The 20670-nt window shown below is 48.4% G+C and overlaps 1 protein-coding gene across 3 annotated transcripts in view; it reads left to right on the top strand.

The window, feature by feature from the left end:
* Positions 1–17164, top strand: part of si:dkey-100n23.5 — a 43051-nt gene extending 25887 nt beyond the window's left edge. For 2 of the 3 annotated variants that reach the window (XM_037488750.2, XM_037488749.2), the window contains 2 exons: positions 8336–8483; positions 16639–16805. In XM_037488750.2, the coding sequence (XP_037344647.2) occupies positions 8336–8483; positions 16639–16664 (174 nt within the window). In that variant the 3' untranslated portion in view covers positions 16665–16805. Of the gene's footprint in view, positions 1–8335; positions 8484–16638 lie in introns of all 3 variants that reach the window. The other variant, XM_037488748.2, reaches the window with a different exon arrangement.
* The last annotated feature ends 3506 nt before the right edge of the window (positions 17165–20670 follow it).

Below are 20670 nucleotides of genomic sequence, written 5' to 3'. Positions count from 1 at the left end.
CGATGTATTGCTCCTGATTAACAAAAAGGTGACGAAACGAGTCAAAACCTGCCCCCGCCCCTCCGCTATTTCTTTTCTGTGGCGAGCGAATCCCAGTTTGTGGTGTACTCTTCTGAGTAACTATGTGCAAACACCTTTTGAAGTAGTTTTGGTGCGATCCAGGTGCTACACCTGTATTTAATGTCATCAAGAAATGTATGGGAACAAAACAAAATATCCCGATATACTGTGTCGTGACACTTGCCACTGCGCAGCCCTTTTATTGTGTTTACCTGAAGATACTGAAAGGTACCAAAAACTGTTCCAACCCTTCAGTTTTCTTTTAAAAATTCCTCTGTGGCCTTACTTTTATTTTCTTGTGTTTACAAAAATTAGTTTTTTGAGTTCTATATAACTTGGTGGTATGTGAAGTCTTTTTTTTTTAGTTCCGACCCCTTGTTGCTTTGATCTCTGAGCTGTGCGGAAAGGAGTCTCCAGGTTCCCGTTAATGCTCCCCAGGGGGTCGGCTCGCCACCAAATTAGCTGAATTACATTTGAATCTCCCACGGCAGAATTGATCTCACTAAAAAGCACGTAGAACAATCGGATTAGTCTCGAACATTTCCCCCAAAAACCCCGAAACCCCCCCCCCCCCCAAAGTCAAAGATGTCAGCAGCTCCACGCCGCACGCTCTCTGAACCCTCTGATTGCCTGTGTGACACGTGCGTCCGTGCGGCCTAGATAATATGTGGGTGGATGTCTGATCACGCCTACCCTGTGCGTGTGCGTGCCCATGTGTGCGGGCACTTGTGCCGCTGCGTCTCAGGCAGCGATCGCTTTGTAACCGGAGACGGAGAGCCCCGTAGCCATTCGTCTCCCGTTGAGCAGCAGCGCCGGCGCACTGCTATTCATCCCCATTTAGCGAGACAGAGAGCTGGCCTACAGGGCTGTGTGAAGTGCAAACACACACACACACACACACACACAGGCTCTAGATTTAATATCGTAGTGGACATGTGAATACACATTTGCATGCATGTAAATTACTGTGCGGATGTAAAATACTTCTTTCAACACATAGGATACAGACATGCAAAGAGTACCACATATACAGGCAGATAAATGCTATACAAGTCCGTATATTACTACATACGAGTTGTATAGAAGCATGTTGTCTTCTATAGGCTCCCAAACTACACGTCTATACGCATATACATTCATATTCATGCATTTGGTGCAAATGCTAAAGGAGATGCTAGATAAACCTCCCTCGCACGCGCTTTCACATGCACATGCAAACACGAACACATCCAAGCGCATCCCCCAAACCACCACCACCCCCCCCCCCCCCGCCGCCCCCTCTGCTCTTTCAGGCACGTCTTTAAATATTCATCACTCTGGCTGCTCTGAGAGTGCCGTAAACGCTGCCTCACACTCCAGGGAATCGCTAAAGTCTACTCTATCATCTGCTCTCCCTGCCGCGCTCTCTCTCTTTTGCGCGTGCGCGCGCGCACACACACACACACACACACACATGCACACTTCTGGCCACAACAACTCACAGGCATGAGTTCACGTGCAACCGACAGTCAAAGGCACAGCCAGTGGCATCACAGGACACACAAACACACGCCGGTACATGAATCAGGCGCATGGAAACACATGCACGGTGGTGGACAATGAGTTGGTTTTATGTGTGTGTGTGTGTGCGCGTGCGTGCGTGCGCGCTTACTAGCTGCTCCCTGCACAGAGGGTTGAGTGGTGTTGTGTTCCAGGAAACAGGATGTCTCTTTGTTTGGGTTTTATTCTGTCGGTGAACGTTAGCCGCTTCGGTCCCCAAGGTCTGTGTGTGCCTCTTTGTCTCTGTGTGTGTGTGTGCGTGCGCGCATGTGTGCATGTGCTCACATTTTTAAGTGTGTGCCCGTGTGGGGTTCGTTTTTTGCACGACATGCCTGCCTGTTTGTGTGTCTCAGCCTGATTCCAGAAAAATTAGTTTTGCACGGAGAGATGACAAGAAGTGTGTGTGCGTGCGTGCGTGCGTGCGTGCGTGCGTGTGTGTGTGCGTGCGTGCATGTGTGAGTCAAACCCATAACCGTGACGGTAATCTCCACGTTGACCTTATGATCAAAGTAGATCATGCACATGTCCGTATCCACAAAGCAAAGAGTTCCCAAGCATTCCAGCTCCACACACATTGAAGTGGCTGATCACATGATGTCTCCGTACAATGGGAGGCCTGTCCTCTTGTCCTCTTTCCCTCTTGTCTTTGCTGTCCTTAGGGCTGCCGCCCATGCGCAACAGACAAGTGATTAACCAACCCTGGGACCCTTTGATCCGCTGTGACCACAGATCGGGTCTTCTTCCGATTGTTTAGCGACCGTTCTCTTTTTGTTATTTATGACTTTGTTGGAATTTAAAAATTTGGGATCATCCGATCATTCTCTGAAGAATTTGTCTCCATTCAAATTCAATAAAAGGCAATCACGCCCAGAAGTATCATGAAGCATAATTAGACTTTAATGAAGTGTGGCAATTTCTAGTTAATGTTTCCTCATGTCTGTTTGTGGGAAGTGTTTGTCTTTTGTCATTTTGCTGTTACATTTTCATTTCTCTAATTGGACCTGGATTTCATTTCAGGGGCATTAAGATTAATCAGTTTTCATACTTTTTTTTAAATTCAAGTACATAACACCCCCCCCATTAGGGCACCACAGTTGCATAAATAAACGCTAATAACACTCCCTCTCCTCACGCCGCGTCATACTTGGAGGCAGCCAAACGGCAATCTGACCGTAACAGAGAATCCCGGCATAAAGCCCGTTTTGGCAGAAATCCCTTTTAGTCTGAGATTGGCCGTCAGCAGCAGCACCAAGGCCTTGTTTTGGAACTGCGAAAGCATGTGATGTGTCTGCAGGGAGTGGGGGGGGAGGAGGAGGGGAGGAGAAGAGAGAATCGGGAGTCAGGCAGGCAGCCGGGTCGGTCGGAGAGAGGAAGAAGGGCAATCGGGGTCAGAGTGACTTCTCTGTCTGGCCGCTCTCTTTTCCAGGAAGGGGAGTTCTCATCGGCGCTGCTACAGTTCTGCTTCTCCCACAGCGCTCAGGACAAACAATTAGACACCAACCCAAAAGAAAAGAGGTGGACTCTGCCGTGGTGGTGGTGGTGGTGGTGGTGGGGGGGGGGGGCTGAGAGTTGCATGGACTGGTAGGGTGGGATATCGATAGGTAGAGGCAGCGGATGAAAGGAGAGGGAGACGGGCTCAAAGGGTGACTGGCAGCGCGATAGGGGGAAGGTCTGAATCAGCGAGCGGGGCTTTCGGTGCTAACGACCCGCTCGGCGCTCACAGGTGGCGGCGGGATCCCCCCCCCCCCTGGAAGTGGAACATGTCAGCCCTGTGCGTGCGAGCGCGTTTTAGTGTTGTTGACCGCTTGCTCCCCAGTCCTACAGTAAACACAATGCTGTCCCTGTTGTCCAACACCAGTCAGCCGACTGGGATTCGCTTAACTGACCGCACACACACACACACACACACACACACACACACACACACACACACTCAGCAGCTCAGCCAGGCATCGCCCGCAGCCACACTCTCCTTCCCACCACTGCCTGCCTCATTCATCTTTCATTAGCCCAGCTCACAGAGGAGAAACTGCCCCCCTCCTCCTCCTCCTCTGTAGGCCTCCACCCGTCCCTCCACCTCCTCCGTCTCTCTCTCTCTAACCGTCCTCTCGTCTTATCTTGGTTTTCTCTTCTTTTGTTTGTCTCGCAATCAGGGTATCTCCTCCTCCTCCTCCTCCTCATTGTGCTCCTTCTTCCTCGCTCTCTGCCTCCTCTGCTTTTTTAGTCTTTTCCATTCAGCGTCACCCCTTTAGTCTGCTCCCTCCTCCTCCTTCCCCCCTCCTGTTCCTCCCCCCTCCTCCCCCTCTTCCTCCATTGCTCTCGGCCCTCCTTCCCCTTCGCCGCCTCGCTCTTGCACATTCTCACCTCTTTATCGCGTTCTCCTTTCCTCTCCCTCTCTCCTTCCTGAGCGGTGCTGTTTCTCTGACATTCGTCCCCCCCCCCCCCCCCCCCCCCCCACCCCTCCCCTCTTCCTGTCTCTCTCTCTCGCCTGCTCTTTCATTCTTCCTTTCATTTCGCTCTCCGTCTCTCCCTCGATGGAGGGGAAAGGCTCTTCGCCTCTAATTGCGGCTGTTCCGTTGCCATGGCGCGTGTTGCTCGGCGCTGCGAGGTGTGTGCGTGTGTGTGTGCGTGTGTGTGTGTGTGCGTGTGTGTGTGGCAGGCAGATGATTGCTTGCTGCCAGCTCTCGTTTCCCGGACGCCGATCGCATTTCTTTGCGGCAGCAGGAAAAAAAAAAAAAAATGAGACGCCAGAAATAGCCCCCCTTCACACAGACCCACTCACTCTCACCGCTGCGCTGTCAGAGAGACACACACGCGCACACACACACACACACACACACACTGGTAGACGCGCATACACAAAAGACACATCCACTGCATTTCCTCTCCATCTGACATCCTCAATGCATATGACCTGGGTTAGACTGCATGCACACACCTATGAGCACACTCACAGCCAGTCGTGTGTGTGTGTGTGTGTGTGTTTGTGTGTGTTTCTCCCTCGTCTCTAAGGACGTTGCACAGGGACTGCTGATTTATTTCACCTTTAATGGGAAGTGAAATGAATGTGAGCAGCAGCTGGTCTGGTCCTCGGAGATACAGCAGCAGGAGGCCGACCCAGAAAATAGGCGGCGACGTTCCGAAAAAACGCTCCTCACTCCGACAAGTGCCAGGACACGCCGCTCCACGCTCCATTGGCTGCACTGTTGGTTTTATTTTAAGCCGCATTTAGTCTACACCATTATCCAGAAAGCAAAAGTTGGGTCTCCATCTTGGGCCAGCCCAACTTGCGGTTTCTTTCACCGTCACAACTTTTCAAAGGGTTTGCCGGAAGGTAAAATGACGACAGATTAGCAGCAAATAAACCGACAACCTGGTGCTGCAAAAGAGGATAAGAGAGGATTATAAGCAGATTTGCGGACGGATCTCCATAATCATCTTCTGTGCTGCTCACCTGCAGCTCTCTAGGGTTTTCAAGGGAAGTCGAAAAGATCATAATGATGCGCTTGTTTGGTTTGACAAAGTAAAAAAGTGCCTCCAAACTGTCATTTCAAGGTGCCGTCTTTTTGATGTTCACAGGATGGAGGGCTGGGCAACAAACCAAAGACTGAGCAACAGCCTGAGAGTCATTTTGTTAATTGTTGGAAGGATGTCATCAACTTCGAGCACCTGTTGGTCCAATGCTGATTGTTACTTGATTGTAATCGTTGGTGCAGAGAAATACATTTCCATGGCACACCAAAAACATGAAGCACAAGCATGTCATGTGATATCATGCGTAAATATCAAACAAAAAGATAACATACTAAAGATTTGCCTCAAATTAGGACACTACTAATTTTGATTTACTTGACATTCCCTGTAAGAATGTCACATAGTTACTAAAATATAATGCTTGGCCATTTTATTAGTGAAACCTGCTCAATCGCTTGTTAACACAAATAGCTAATCATCACATGGCAGCAAGTCAGTGCATTTAGGCATCTACATGTGGTGATGATTACCTGCTGGAGTTCAACGCGAGCATCACAATGAGTGACTGAACATTGATGTTGGTTTTTCAAAAACTTCCAATTCCACCAGGATTGTCCGTGGCACAGCCATCTCTAAGGTTTAGAAAGAATGGTCCGAAAAAGATCAAATATCCAGTAAGCGGCGGTGGTGTGGACCAAATTGCCTTGTTGAGTGGTTGGAGATAGAAAAGCAACAGTAACACATTTAAGGGTCAGAATGGGGCGTGACCAACATGAAAGTGGCGGTGTAATGGTGTGGGGAATATTTTATGCCACACCATGGGCCCCTCAGTACCAATTGAGCGTGGTTTAAACAAGTACTGTTGCTGACCATGTCCATCCCTTTATGACCACAGTGCACCATCTTCTGATGGCTACTTCCAGCAGGGTAATGCACCACGCCACAAAGCTCACATCATCTCCAAGTGGTTTCTTGAACATCACAATGAGTTGACTGTACTCTAATGGCCTCCAGTCACCACATCTCAATCCAATTGAGCACCTTTGGGATGTGGAGGAACGTCCCGGATGTGTAGCTGATAAATCTACAGCTAATGTGTCATTTTATGTCAAACAGGACCACATTTTGCGAGGAATGTTTCCAACTCCTTGTTGAATCTATGCTACACAGAATTAAGGTAGTTCTGATGCCAAAAGGGGTCAACCTTTTCCTAGCAAGGTGTAACCGTCACGGTTTGGGTTTACTTCCTGTTTTACTTTGTAGTTTTCATGCCTCATGTCTCCCTGGGGTAACACTTCCTGCCCTGGCCTGTCCTCCCCTGTGATTGTCTGCAGTGTCCATGATGGTATCCACCTGTGTCCACTCACCTGCACCCCCCCTGTGTATTCAAGCCCTGTTTGTCTTGTGCCCCTTGTCGCGTCTTTGCATGTTGTGCTTGTTTGCGTCTCTGATCGAGTGGATGTCCCTGGTCCCTGTCGGCCTTTGAGTCCTCCTTCCGGCTTCTGCCTTCACCCGACAGGAACTCATAAAGTGGCCGCAGACTATATATTTAATTTATATTTATCAGTGTAAATGTTGCCGTCATGTGGATCGACCAGTAATCATTTATAGTAATACCACATTAACTGCGATCTCTTTATGGGCTTACACCAAACGATTGACAACATGCCTAAAATGATCGGTTACCTTTTGTTTTTCATATTAACACATTTTTCATATATTCACCTACTCGCCATTGCAAACACAACATTGTTACATCCTTTGGGAGATTATTTGGATTTACATACATGGCAGTAAGATTTATTCTGAAGGTTCATGCTGATAATTCAATGCATTGTACAAAAAAATGCTACAGACAGTATCAAAGTTCTAAAAGATAAATCGCACATTGTGTTCTTTGAAACACGGTCAATAAATCTGTTCCGTGTGGATATCTCCACAGTTACACTTGGTCGCTTATAGTCCCAGATTTTGTCTTATTTGTAGCAGCTTGGCTGGCGTCCGGTTCTACATTTTTGTGGATGTGTGCACAGTGTGAGCAGGGAGGTGAAGACGTTCACTGGGACAATAGTTTAAAACACCCGCAGCTGTAGATTACTGGAGAACTCCATGAGATGAGTCTTGCAATGCTCTTTTTAACAAAAATGCATCATTGGTTCTTTTCCCTAAAATGGTCGTCTTTTGTACCTTCCTTCCTTCCCAGCTGGGGGGGAGGGGGGAGGGGGGGTTCCCCGCTGGGTGCTTGGGCATGACTTTGCCGACCCCTGAGGTCAACCGCTGCGCAATTCCCTCTGCGCAGGGAGAGATGCTCTGCTGCGTGCGGTTTGGATCCTCCGGCTAATAGATCAATAAAAGACATTAGCGGCGGGCTAACCCGACGAGCAGCGCTAATACAGGGTTAATCCAGGGTTAATGGCTGAGCGGCATCGTCCTCGGAGGCAGCCATTAGTCTGCCGCCCCTCCGCACAATATCAGGTTCTCCTTCCAGTCAAGCCCCAGGCTCCCGGAGAGAGATACGGACGCTGGGAGAGGAATTGAAAAGAGAAGAATCGAGGATCGCCCTCGCGAGTGGAGATGAAAATGAGATAGCCAGACGGATGAAACTGAATACAAAGCAATGGGAGAGATCTCGTAGAAAGAAGGGGAGGGAGGGAGGGAGAACGTGTGTGTGTGTGTGTTTTTGTGTCTGGGGGGACGTGCACGGAATGAGAAAAGAGAAGATGGAACGACAAAAAATTGTGGTCAGGAGAAGCAGGAAGCTGAGATGAGAGAAGCCGAGCGCTCCACTTCTCCTGTCCTTGTAAAGTGCTGCGTGCTGTCGAGGCGGCAGCCAAGAATGTGTCAGCCCGGCCGCCTCGCGCTGCCTAATGGGCTCTTAAACGCTGATATAAAGCTCGCCCGCTCTTTGCCCTTCCCCCCCCCCCCCCCCCCCCTCGCCGCCCCCACCCCGTCTCTTGCCCTCCTCTCCTTTCTTACCCCCGCCGCCCGCTCTCATTACCTCCCTGTTCTCACCCTGTCCCTCAGTCTGTCACTCACTTGTCCTCTCCCTCTCTCCCTCTCTCCCTCCCACTTTTCTGGCGCTCTGTCGATCAACATCTTGCTCGCCGCCTTTTCTCGCTTTTCTACCTTCTTTTTTGTTGTTGTTGTTGCTGCAGTGGCTGACTTCTCCATCAATGGCTTTATCCTCATCTCTGAAACTCTCGTGCAAGTGTTCTCGTCATTTGCAAAAAGCAGGAGCGTAATGCTTCCGTTTCTCCAACAGGCTCCACAATGCCTTCTACCCACAGGATCCGTCTTTCCCGCTCACCCTGTTGCACGTCCTGTCGGCACCGCTCCATGGCTTGGCCAATGCGTTTGTCTTCGGCCTGGATCGGGACGGGTGGAGCCTTCTGAGCCCCACTGGCATGCAGGTACAGCAGCTGCACACACACACCGGCCCGTTCAGACATGCGCACCACTATGCGAATGTGTGGAATCTAACTTACCGATTGATGTCTGAACACGTTGCAACAACAAGTCGTTTTTTTCGGACCTGGTAACAACACTTTTTTTTTTTTTTGTTTGACAACAATAAAAAGGGTTGACTGTTCTGGACCCTGTTCCTCGTACGTCGTTCAACTAACTTTATCAAATGTCCTATTAGCCAGCTCAAAATAATCCCATCATTGAAATCAGGTTATCTTGGTGTCTGAACGGTTCAAACTATCTGGTTCATTTGAATCAATCGGAATGATTGCGCGTGGCCGTCGTTCTTCAAAAGGGGGAATAGTTGATCACCGAAAACATGATTTTTTTGCGGCCAATAAGCTCAAAGGAACGATCAGGAGATCCTGAACGCAGAGGAATTGAACATATTGGACGTCTTTTACGCTCTTCCTTCTGTACACATGACATCCATCGCAGTCTGTCCATCTAGGGAGAGGGATCCTCCTCTAAGGCGGGGGGGCCCAATAGGTTGATTGCCAATGCAGTGCCGTTCGATTGCCTTCCATTGAAAAAAAAAAAAAAAGGTCATGTCAGGCATGCGTGGTCGACCACGGGAGCTAAAACTAATACTTAGGGATCCATGCTTACTTAAGGACACGTTCAATTTCATCCAACTACTTGTACGTGCCCGCCCCCCTCCCAAAAAAACCCCCATTTAATTGTGAACAACAAATCTCTTGACTTGGGCAGGACAGCTAGCAACGGCCAAACACCTAACTTCTATTTCCTTATCTTTTAAATTACGTGAAATAACCACTTTAGGTATTTATAAGTGAGTACAAGGCCAAGAGAAACCATTTTTTTCGAAAGATGGTGATTATATTTTAAAGCAATTCACCACCAGAACACCAGGTGGAGGAACGTTTTTTGTCAAAGGCGACCTAAAGAATGACGTCTTTGTGTGTGGAAGTCGTTGGTTGGTTTGTTTATTTATTTATTTATCAGAGACTTTTTTGCCCCCTGCATCACCACTGCTGCTTTTCATCACCTTTTCGACATATTTTTCCCGATGACGGGTTGTGTAAGTGGTCATATTTACGGCTTTCTTCTTACAAAAGCTCTTCAATCTGATCCATTCTCTCGTAAAAAAAATCTTGGATATTATGCTATGAAACCGGAAATGTGAGACTCCGGAAATGATGAAGTTAGCAGACCAATCACAGCCTTGCGGGCCGCGTGAGGCCTGCGTAGCTTTTGACGCTAATTGGTCGACGCACGCTCGAACGCAAAAGAGGGGGTGAAAAGGCGCACAAGGGGCTCCTGCATGTGCGTGTCCTTGCGTTTCTCTGAAAAACGCAGAACCATAAACTAGGCTTTACGCTTACAGGCTGTTATTGAACATATAACCAAGACACCAAACGTGAATATAGGCAACAAACCTCCGCTTTCTCCTCAGGGGACAAACAGAGCCCAGTTGGCCCCAGTGCTCCCCCAGTACCGTCGGCCGTAAACCTACAGGGGACACTGAACTTAATAAGTAGTTGAAACGTATCGAGCAGAAATGCCTAACAGATGGTGTTCCTTTGATCGAAAAGGTCGGAACTGTACTTTTTTTATTTTGGACTGTAGATTAAACCATTTGTATTTCATGATCACTTTGTAAAAAGTAAAAAAAAATCTTCAATGGAGCGAATCAAGCTTTTAGGAAAATGTACTGAAGGAAAAGAGGCCAGGCGGATGAACCATAAACCCTTAATGGTTGCATTTCAATAAACACTACAATCAATACAATTCTCCACAGAGGACACAGGCAGATATGAGCCACATCTGTTATTGAACCACAATGGAGAAAAGGAAGTCCCCGTGGTCTTAGTTCACGCGTAGAAACACACACACACGTATTGTCACCAACTCAGTGCCACCAACCGCGCTGATAATGGGTCACGAGCGCAATGTGGAAGCCTGGAATGTGTGGGATGACCTTCAACCCAAATGTCAACGTTGCACTGTGGCGAGTCGGGGGAGAGCGAGACACACGGAGAGACAGAGGAGTGAAGTGGAATCTCAATGTGTTCGTAAATCACAGAGAAAACGCTGGGAGAGAGAGAGAGAGAGAGCGAGAGAGAGAGAGAGCGAGAGAGAGAGAGAGAGAGAGAGAGAGAGAGAGGCGCGTGTTCGTGCTCTATCGTGACTAACAGCCGGTTGTTATTCATCTTGGCATGCGGCTCCCAACAGCCCCCACACATCAGGTGCGAGATTGGCGGAGGAGACGAGGGGGAGGTGGAGTGGGGGGTGGGGGGTGGGAGGGGGGGGGGGGGGTGCAGCGTCAAAGCATTCCTCCCTCAACGCAGAAAATCTGCACTTTGGTACCAGATACCACCCACCCCTCCTAAGCCTCCCTCGCTGGCTCTCCCTTTCTTTCCCTCCTTCGTTCTTTCTCTTTCTCTCTCTCTCTCTCTCTCGCCCTCCCTGGATCTCTCTCCCTCGTTCTGTCTCTCTCTCCCTCCCTGGATCTCTCCCCCTCGTTCTTTCCCCCTCTCTCGCCCTCCCTGGATCTCTCTCCCTCGTTCTTTCTCTCTCTCTCTCGCCCTCCCTGGATCTCTCTCCCTCGTTCTTTCTCTCTCTCTTGCCCTCCCTGGATCTCTCTCCCTCGTTCTTTCTCTCTCTCTCTCACCCTCCCTGGATCTCTCTCCCTCTTTCATTCTCTCACCCATGCCGATTCTCTTCCTCGTTCCTTCTCTCTCCTTTGTATTCTTTCTCTCTGTCCCTCGTTCTTTCTCTCCTGCTGTTTTCCTGTGATGCATTTACATGACTTTTAAGGGCTTGAGTCTTAATACAGTACTCGTATATGCCTAATGTATGTTAAAAAATAAACAGTAATTGCCATGAAGGGATCCCCCCCCAATCTGATCTAATTCCGATTTTTACTTATTTTTTTACCTAATATTGTGTATTTGTCCCCACTTTGTTAGCATAAGTGAAAAGGGGGAGACTGAATTTAGGGCATTGTAAAATGCCAACCAGTAGGCTTGTCGCAATAATCAATATATTGACTTACCGCACAATATATAGAAATGAGCACGATCATTTTTGGTGCTACGATATATATTATATCCATTTTTACATAACAATGAATGTCACCAACATTTTAGTTGATCGCGCTGCCACTCTTATCTGCTCAGGCAGCGTCTCCACACACACACACACACACACACACACCACTGACATGCGGGAACCTCCCCGGCTGGCGCGCTGTGGCTTTCCGGTGAACACGCTTTCTCGAACCCTACGCATTGCACCAACCCCGTTGCTTTGCCCCGCCCCTTGCACTTATTTATGTTAATACGCACTTATTTATTTAAAAAAACAGTTCTATTCTGATTTTATATTCTAATGTCTAAATATTCTGAATAATAAAACGTTCTTTGTTCCTTGAAAGAGCATAATTTTGATTTGACTAATAACTAATTTTTTAGTTTAGTAGACAATAGTTTTATTATCATTATATAATCAGTGGCATAAAATGGTTCGAAAATTATAATAATATTGTTTATCGTGATTCATTTTGGTGAAATATATAGCACAACAAAAAGTAGTAATCGTGACAGCCAAACCGACCAACACTTTAAAGTATTATGGATTTAATAGCTGAATTTCTACTTTTTACCAGAAGATGGTGAAGTATTTTGGGAATGCATTGTGCGCAAAATCAGACTTCTAGCAGTAAGCCCACAAACTACGAGCCAATACACCGGCACACATGGCAAAACTTTAAATTGGCTATCCTTTCCAGGAGTTGGAAGGTAGGCCTGGAGGTAGAGACAAAGCTACTGCTAGAGGTGAAACGAGTTGTCCAACCACTGTGACGTGACCGTGATCTGATGTTCATCCCAAATAAACGTCATAAAAGATGCTCCACTATGGATCCAAGTCTAGGTCAAAGGTTTTGACCATTTGAAAAACAATTGTGAATTGTGAAGGTTTAAGAATACAACATCACAAATACACGCCCCTGTCATTGATGCCCCGCCCCCTACACCACATCGGGGTCAAAAGTCTGAATGCAAAAAAAAACGATCCAAAAGTAAAATATGTAGTGAAGAATGACATTTTTTTTTTATTTAAATAAATTATAGAGCTGACTCAAAACTATATTCAACCCCAAAATACTTTTTGTCCACTTATTTTTTTATTTTGAATACATATTTTGTGGCTTCCCTGTTTTTTACAGTGCGATTAGCAACCTCAGATGCAAGATTGGAGTGAAGAGGCGATGTGTACATCCATATTTTGTTTAGTTAACCAGCTAAATAATGGTCTGCTGACAGCTGGTGGGTTCCCCGATTGCATTTCTCCTAATGCCGTCTGCCTTGTTTGCTCCCCGATGTTTACCTGCTTTCAACCAAAGCCTGCTCCGACCTGATTGGTTGATGCCTCACTGATTGGTAGCGTTCGGCGACCGTGCCGATACATCCCATTGTCACACTATTGGTCCAGTCTATGTCGATTAAGATTTGATGTATTTCTGTTCTGTTTTTATTTTACTTGATTCTAAAGACCTGCACCTGTAGTCTTTTTTTGAGACACCTGAACCAACCGCTACGCTGATGTATCGAATGACTGAAGCGGGTTGGGCGGAGATGAGCTGCAAAGACGGTCAACCAGCCAGAACTTTGAAGAACGTCATCCTCCTGCACAGCAGAGTTAGCTGCCTGACTTCATTCACCTCAAACAGCAAGAACATGGCGATGAGGACTTATTAGGGGCAGAGTATTCGTACATGTTCTTTTTAAATCCTTACTGGATGAGCGATATCACGTTTTTTCTACGTTGAAATCTATAAAGGGGAAATGACATTGGATTGGAAATATCCTGAATGATCGCTTGGAATCAGGATGTTCTCCGCTGTCAAAAATCAGCACGGAAAAAGCACACCGACCAACCGCTGCTGCATTGGTGTTCATCTTATCCTCATTAAGGCTGAGGTCATCGAACATGTTTCGAAATTGAAATATTAAAGAATATTAATTAATTACGCCTGCTTTTTCGGGTTTGTAAAACTGATACCTTCCTTAAGACCAGTTTGGTTAACCACTTAAAATTTCGGCGACCGCATTGAGAATTGGGAGTTTAACTGATCAAATCGAGACTCCCACCCCTCCTTTGCTAAAAAGCCCTAAAAACAGCAGCTACAACTGGCACTAAACTCACCATCCTCTGATTGCTCACCTCGTCTAATCACCCACGAAACCAGATTCCTGGGGTCTCTGTGCCTCCTGTCTCTGGCTCTCTCGTCCTTCGTTGTTTTCTCTTCGCAGTGTTTGGCTCTCGTGCTCTCTCTCTCTCTCTCTCTCTCCCTCTCTCTCTCTCTCTCTCTCTCTCTCTCTCTCTCTCTCCCTCCCCCTGCGTACTGGACGTGTTTCTGCTGCCATGCCTCTTCTGTTCCCTTCGCCCTGTTACAGCATCTCTGGCATTTATCTTGCGTACATTATTCCTGCCGCTCTCCTTTGTATTGCGTCTGCATCCCACCTGTGAACCCCCCCCCCCCCCCCCCACCCCCCCTCATCCTCTCATCCCCCCCCCCTCTCCCTTCCCCCCTTCTTCCATTCGTTTGCTTCCCTGGTATTGATCTGCATCCAAGCCATGCACCTCGAACCGCCTGTAGCTCTGCAATGAGCTCACTTCTTCGTCTTCTTCCTTTGTGTGTGCGTGTGCGTGTGTGTGTGTGTGTGCGTGTGTGTGTGTGTGTGTGTGTGTGTGTGCGTGTGCGCGTGCGCGTGTGCAGGAAAGAGCTGCTCCCATTCCACGCTGGTATTACTGTCGCTGCAGTCTTAGACCACGTCCCCACCAAGCTCTGTTTTTCTTTTCTTTTTTTTAATGGCGCGCATAAACGGCGTGTGTCTCTTTTTTCCGTGTAGAAGATTTCTCTGTTGTCCTTTCACATTCCCACTGTGCTTCACAGCCACCGGGCTCTACCCCACGGCATAAAATAGGCAGCCCTCGCAGGGATTTGTTCTACGATCTTTTCCTAAACTTAACCAAGAAGTATTTTTGCCTAAACTTAACAGTGTTGTTTCCTGTACAGAGGTATCAGATATCATACTTGTATGTAGGTGTTAAGCAGTCGGTAGCCGGGTTACTCTTGCTGTTGCTGTCTTGGATCTCCTGCTGTGTTGGAAGAACAATTCACTACATTGTTATTCCCATGCAGATAGTTTTCTGTTTAAAGTCCCCTGTTTACCAGCAGGTTGATCCCACCTTTATTGCTGACTTGACTATTTTGACAGGCTTACATCATTGTTTCACACCCCTTGACCGGTTGGGTTCAGTTAAAAAGGGAAATCTGTCAATCAAACCCTGATGTGGACCAAAGAAGTGAATCCTGGACCACTTCCAGGTGAACTTTAATGTTGTTTATTGGTGGAGTGAAAACAATCAAACCACAGAAATGTCCATGGCTGTGAGTTCAGCATGACTCCAAAAGCTAAAAATATAAACCCATCTGTTGATTGTGTGGTCTGTTCAGGAATATATAAGGATCTATATGAGGCCATGTATGTGCCATATTTATGCACATCAACACGTTGCCAAGTGAACATCCAGTTCAAAAATAGCAATTTGTTCTAAAGTTTTTAGGGTGCATTCACACTTTATTTCGGTCAAAACTCTGATCTGTTTGCTTGGTTCGTGCGTTTTTTTTTTAACTGTCAATCGAACACCTGATCCGGGACCCCTGAAGAGGAAGGTCGGTAAAATAAATCCATCTGCTGAGCGTGACATCTGCTCAGAAAGCCATCTTTCAATTGATCCGTCATGTATGTACCGTATGAATGGAAATCAACACGTGAAGAAGCAGTTCAAACTGCTGGGCTGGTGTGACTCTGTGCTTTGTCACTTCGTTAACTCCATTACCCATTAAATCCAAGAGTGTGACACCGATCCCACAGTCTTCCGCCCAGAGTCGTTATTGTACCGACGCCACCAGCTCGTGTCCGTGCGCTCACTGATGTTCACACCAGTCATCTGTGGGCAATCCTGTCTCTACCTGTTAGTCATGAATCATCATCGCATGCTCGATTGGCTGATACTAATTCTGCTAATCATCAGTTATTTCTACTTTAAATATACGTGACTGTCTTCATCAGAAGCATTAAAGTGCTGGGAGGGAAACGGTGTTCTGCAGACGGGCCGTTTCTAGGGCTGTGTCCGCCGGGACGGGCCCCCAATGTCAGACACCCGGGGAGCATCATGCCGCTTCAGGGTCAAAAAGCAAAGCTGACGTGATGGCGATTCTTCTTTACGGAAGGGTTGCAGAATCTTATAAAAAGCGCTACAAGGCTGGACTTGTTGTTCACATGGTGACCGAAGGGAAATGGGTGATGATAAAATAAAAAAATTGAAAAGAGCGCACGAGAGAGGAGTCGAACACCCGGCTCATTGCTCACCCGACGTCGTAAAGTGGGCCGTGGAGGTCTGCTTCAGAAGGTCGGCCAAATGGTCGGACACAGCCTCCCTCTGGCAGGACGTCAGAAAGGTGGTGGGGGGAGGGGATGTTCTGACGGAGCATACTGGGCCCTCAACGGACTGGACGCAGCAAGCTCTCTTCCTGTCATGAACCTGAGGCTTCATCTGTGTGTGAATGACATCATTAGCAGAGCTCCGATTGGCCGCACGACAAAGCCGCTCACATTGCAGGTTTTCTCCTTTTCAAGTCTCGACAGTTCCATGAAGTTGCATCACATTGAGTGCCATTGACCGTGACGGCACGCTCTTCCTCCATTTTGTTTGAAGTACGGTACTTTCATGTCGTCGAGTGGAGTAGAAAACGAAAACAACGGTGCTTCAGTGAGAGGGAGTCAAAAACAAGCATGTCAGGGGATATTAGCATAAAGTGGAACCCTTTTCTTGACTTCTCTGGGTCAACACAGCGCTCTCTGCGTCTTAATCGGCAAGTGGGCAGCCGCCGGCGTCTTCACGCGTCCGGGCCCCGGAGAACGCCTTTGAGTGTGTCAAAGGGCAGCTTTGTGCGAGAGGATGGCCGGATTGAAGGGGGGGGGGGGTGGTTTAGCTGTTGTTGTACGAGCAGCACAGACGGCGTGTGTTCATGACAAACTCTGCTTGTGTGCCTCTGTGTTCCAGCTGGCTCTGCAGTCGCGGCTGTGTGACAGGACTCGGATCGGAGAGTACCACCCCGGAGCGGTGCGCTACACACAGGCCGACCTGGTCGACCTCAGCGATGACGACGACGATGACACCAACGTGCTCTTCTACTCCCCTGACATGACCCTGAAAGACAGAGGGCCCTGAGAGGGAGGGGGGGGGGGAGGAGGGGAGGGTGCTGGCGCAAAGAGGGTCAGAGCCAGAGAGCGACACGCATTGGATTAGAAACTGAGAGGGAGAAACAAGAGGTTGGGAGGGAATGGAAAGGAAAAGATTGGGGGGACAGTCGGGCAGGTAAAAGGCGGAGATGAGCTGTCAGGTTCCATTATTAATCCCCATCCTTTACTATTTAATATCCTAAAGACACACACACACACACACACACATGTGCTGAGCTCCCTGCCACACTACAACGAGAAAGGAGCGGCTCTTCAGATCTTCTTCACGTTAAAGGCGTTGGCTTCTCAGCCAGAGGTCTACCCACAATTACCTACCCCCCCCCCCCCCCCCCCCCCCACCCATTCTGCAGCGTTTTTGGCATACCACGGAAATGAAAAGGTGTGTGTGTGTGTGTGAGGGAGAGAGAGGGAAAGGGAAAGAGAGAGAGCTAAAAAGAAACCATAAGATGGTGTTTGTTTAGCAGCAAATATCTTTCTTTTCACCATGGGTGGGGAGGCGTTTAAATGCACGCGCGTGTCAGAAGTTGAAAGCATCTACGTTTAGATTGATCCTGGTTTTGAACAATTTCCTTCCGGATGGGTGCTGGGTGGGTAGGAATGCTTTGGTAAATTAGTCCCAAAGCAGTCTCTCCTTCCTTTAATATCTGTGTTCCCTTTTTTGAACTTTAAATAAGACATTACTGTTCCAACTTTTTGCACAAGTATTACTTTGTATTTTTTTTACAGAATACATTTGTTTGTTGCTGTATTTATCAACTAACTGTTTGTATGTATATGTGTGTATATATATAGATTTTTTTTTTAATGTAACCTATTTTTGTATGTGCCTTGGACCGGAATTGGACGTTTGGCGCGAAACCTGCTGCTCGTGGAGAAAGTCGAGGAAGGAGGATTTAACACACGTGAGCTGTGTGAGCAAGAAAAAACTCTCACGAGACGATGACGTGTGGTTCATCTCCTCGTGGACCTTGTCCGTGGCGCTCGGCGGTGATTGGCGGGATAATAAGAGTCGCTTTATTCCACCTCCGCCCGCAATCTCGCCCCCCCCACCCTCCCACCCCCCCACACACACGTCGAGGTGGTTCCGTCACTGTCGGGCTGCTTCTCTGACAAGTTGAACTAATGAACCGACACTTGACCCCCTTTTTACCCTTGAGCTCCTCTGCCGGGCGTCAGGGAACAGAGTGAAACTTTCGTTTGCGCGCGCACACGCGCACACGCACGCCCGCGCCGTGCCCCTACCCCTCCAGCGCCGTGGCTGGTTGTGAACGACTGTGCTCCCCCATCAAATAAATGAGCAGCAGAGACGTTTCATAACAAAGCTGAGATTCGCGTGTTTATTTCATTTTCACATTCACGCGAACCCTCGCCTGCCCCCTGTGAAAAGTGTGTGTGTGTGTGTGTGTGTGTGTGTGTGTGTGTGTGTGTGTGTGTGTGTGTGTGTGTGTGTGTGTGTGTGTGTGTTAAATCGTCTCTTAGCCCCGGACGGCTTAATAATGGATATTAATTATTGGTCGGACCCTGCCCCCCCTCCCCCTCCCCCTTGCCGTGTCTCCAAATCTGGTTAACTGGATTTTGATTAATGAAACACATGCCTCCATGTCCTCCAGAAAAGCCAGACTTTTCCCCTCCACGCGGCTCTTCCGCGGAAGCCCGAGCCTCGCGCCCGCCTCCACATAAAGAGCCCGTGAAAATAAGCGAATCTCGCTGTCACGCTAGAAGAATTATTACACCCCCCTCATATCGTCGCATGCGCCGTAATTGGATACAATTTAACACCCCGCGGCCCACGGGCATGTCGCCTCGCCTCCCTATCGTTTGTCAGATCAGTGTTCGTGTGCCGCTGCGCGCGTGTGAGTGTGTGCGGGTGTTTGCACACGTGCATGTGGCTCGAGAAACCGGAGCCATTGTTGGAGTCCGGCCATGACCTAGCTGTGACGCACAGAGAGGAGGAGGAGGAGGAGGAGAGAGGAGGGGGGGCACAGCCCAGACACTGAAAAAACAGCCGGAGCTTTGGTCGCCTCGGAGCGATGTGAGGCGGGCCCCGATTGGTGCTTGTCGCTCCCTGGGGGAGCCTCGGCTGCTGTCGGTGAGAGCCCCCAGAGCAGTGTTTACAGGCGGGGGGGGGGGGGGGGGTTTCAGGGGGGGGCGGTACCGCCCGCTGCTCAACCGCCGCGTGCGCTATACATATAAGGCTGGAGAAGGTTAATGACTGCCGCCCGAAAAGTATAAATAATTTACTGGAAGTTGTGCGTTAAGGCCTTTTATGCATCACATGCTTTAAACAGCCATTTACAACCCAGGCTGCTGTAGACGGAGACGTCCAGGTCTGCCACACTGTGAGGACCAGTAGGACATGAATCGCGTATCCCTTGGAAGACTCGAACCAACGTGCATTTTTAAGGTTCTTTCAACTGTGGCACTTTCTTCTAATCAATGTGTATCTCTAAAAGAAATGTTTTTCCTATAAACGCACAGTAATGTAAACAACAACTGCGACACAGATAAGTGTCGCATTTGTCTGGGACTATTTTCAGATGTGGATGAACCCACATTTGGCGCCCTGTTGAGGTCCATGGCAGCAGGATGTGGATGGCGTACTCCAAATAAACCATGGTCCATTGTGAAGAAGGAACTGCGCTTCAGTTGTTTTTTTTAAATGTTGGGGTCTAGAAAATCGGTGATGTATTCTTTATACATTGTTTGATTCCAATAAAATCAGCAGCTCTCAATAAAATATTTCAGCCAATAAATAAGCGGATGAATACAAACACAATACAGTGAGAGGTATAGCTGCAATGTATTCCACGCGTGATTCAGCAGTCCACACACCACAGGACCATCGCCGTGTGCATGTAATGAAAACATGGTGCTTCCCTGGATTGCTAGAAACTGATCTTCAATCTCGGACCAATTTACATCAACAATTGGTTCTAAATGTCCCTTGGCTCCTTTTTACGAAATACAGGCCGCTGTACAGATTGCTACTTATTTTTAATACTTATTTGGTAAATGCAGCCATTGCCTTACATTTAGGGCAGATATTCCCCCAGCCCCCCCCCCCCCCCACCACCACCACCAAAAGCACCCAACTGCAATTTTACGGGTATTTAAAAAAATTCCAATATTTCGATATTATGGTCTGAATTAAGGCAGTAATTAACAGTCATTATTTTTTAAATCAATTATTTGACGGCTGCAATAATTCCCCCCCCGCCCCCGTCTCGTAACAGCTCGGCCGCGCCGCGGCTGCCTGCGCGCAGAGAAGCGAGCGGAGCTTTAAGCGCCGCGATCCGGCCGCGAAAGAGTTAAATTAATCTCTCCCTGTCCTCGCTCGCTCCTCGCTCGCTCTCTCTCTCTTTCTCTCTCTCTCTCTCTTTCTCTCTCTCTCTCTCAACACACACAGGCTGCCACCGCCCCAGATAACAGAGGGGCGCCTCTCCCCAGCCAGCCAGCCTCCGCTAATCGCAGTGGCAGGAGGGGGGGCTGGCTGTGGGGGGGGGGGAGTTGAGTGCCGGCGGCCTCTCACGGCGCTGGGCTTTTTATTGACGCTGCCTGCCTCTGTATGTGTGTGCGTGTGCGCGAATGTGTGTGTGTGTGCGTGCGTGTACGTACGTCAAAGGCTGTGCATGCTTGTGGGTTCGTGTCAGAGCGAGAGAGCTATAAAGAGGTGTGTGTGTGTGTGCCTCCCTCGTTTGTGTGTAAAGTATGTGCGCTTGTGTGTCTGTGTGTCTCCCTCGCTTGTGTGCGCTTGTGTGTGTGTGTCTCCCTCGCTTGTGTGCGCGGTGTGTGCGCTTGTGTCTGTGTGTGTGTGTGTGTGTCTCCCTCGCTT

The sequence above is a fragment of the Pungitius pungitius genome, chromosome 10 (genome assembly GCF_949316345.1).
Source record: "Pungitius pungitius chromosome 10, fPunPun2.1, whole genome shotgun sequence".
In the NCBI taxonomy this organism is placed as follows: Eukaryota; Metazoa; Chordata; class Actinopteri; order Perciformes; family Gasterosteidae; genus Pungitius; species Pungitius pungitius.
This window is presented reverse-complemented; position numbering and strand designations above follow the sequence as displayed.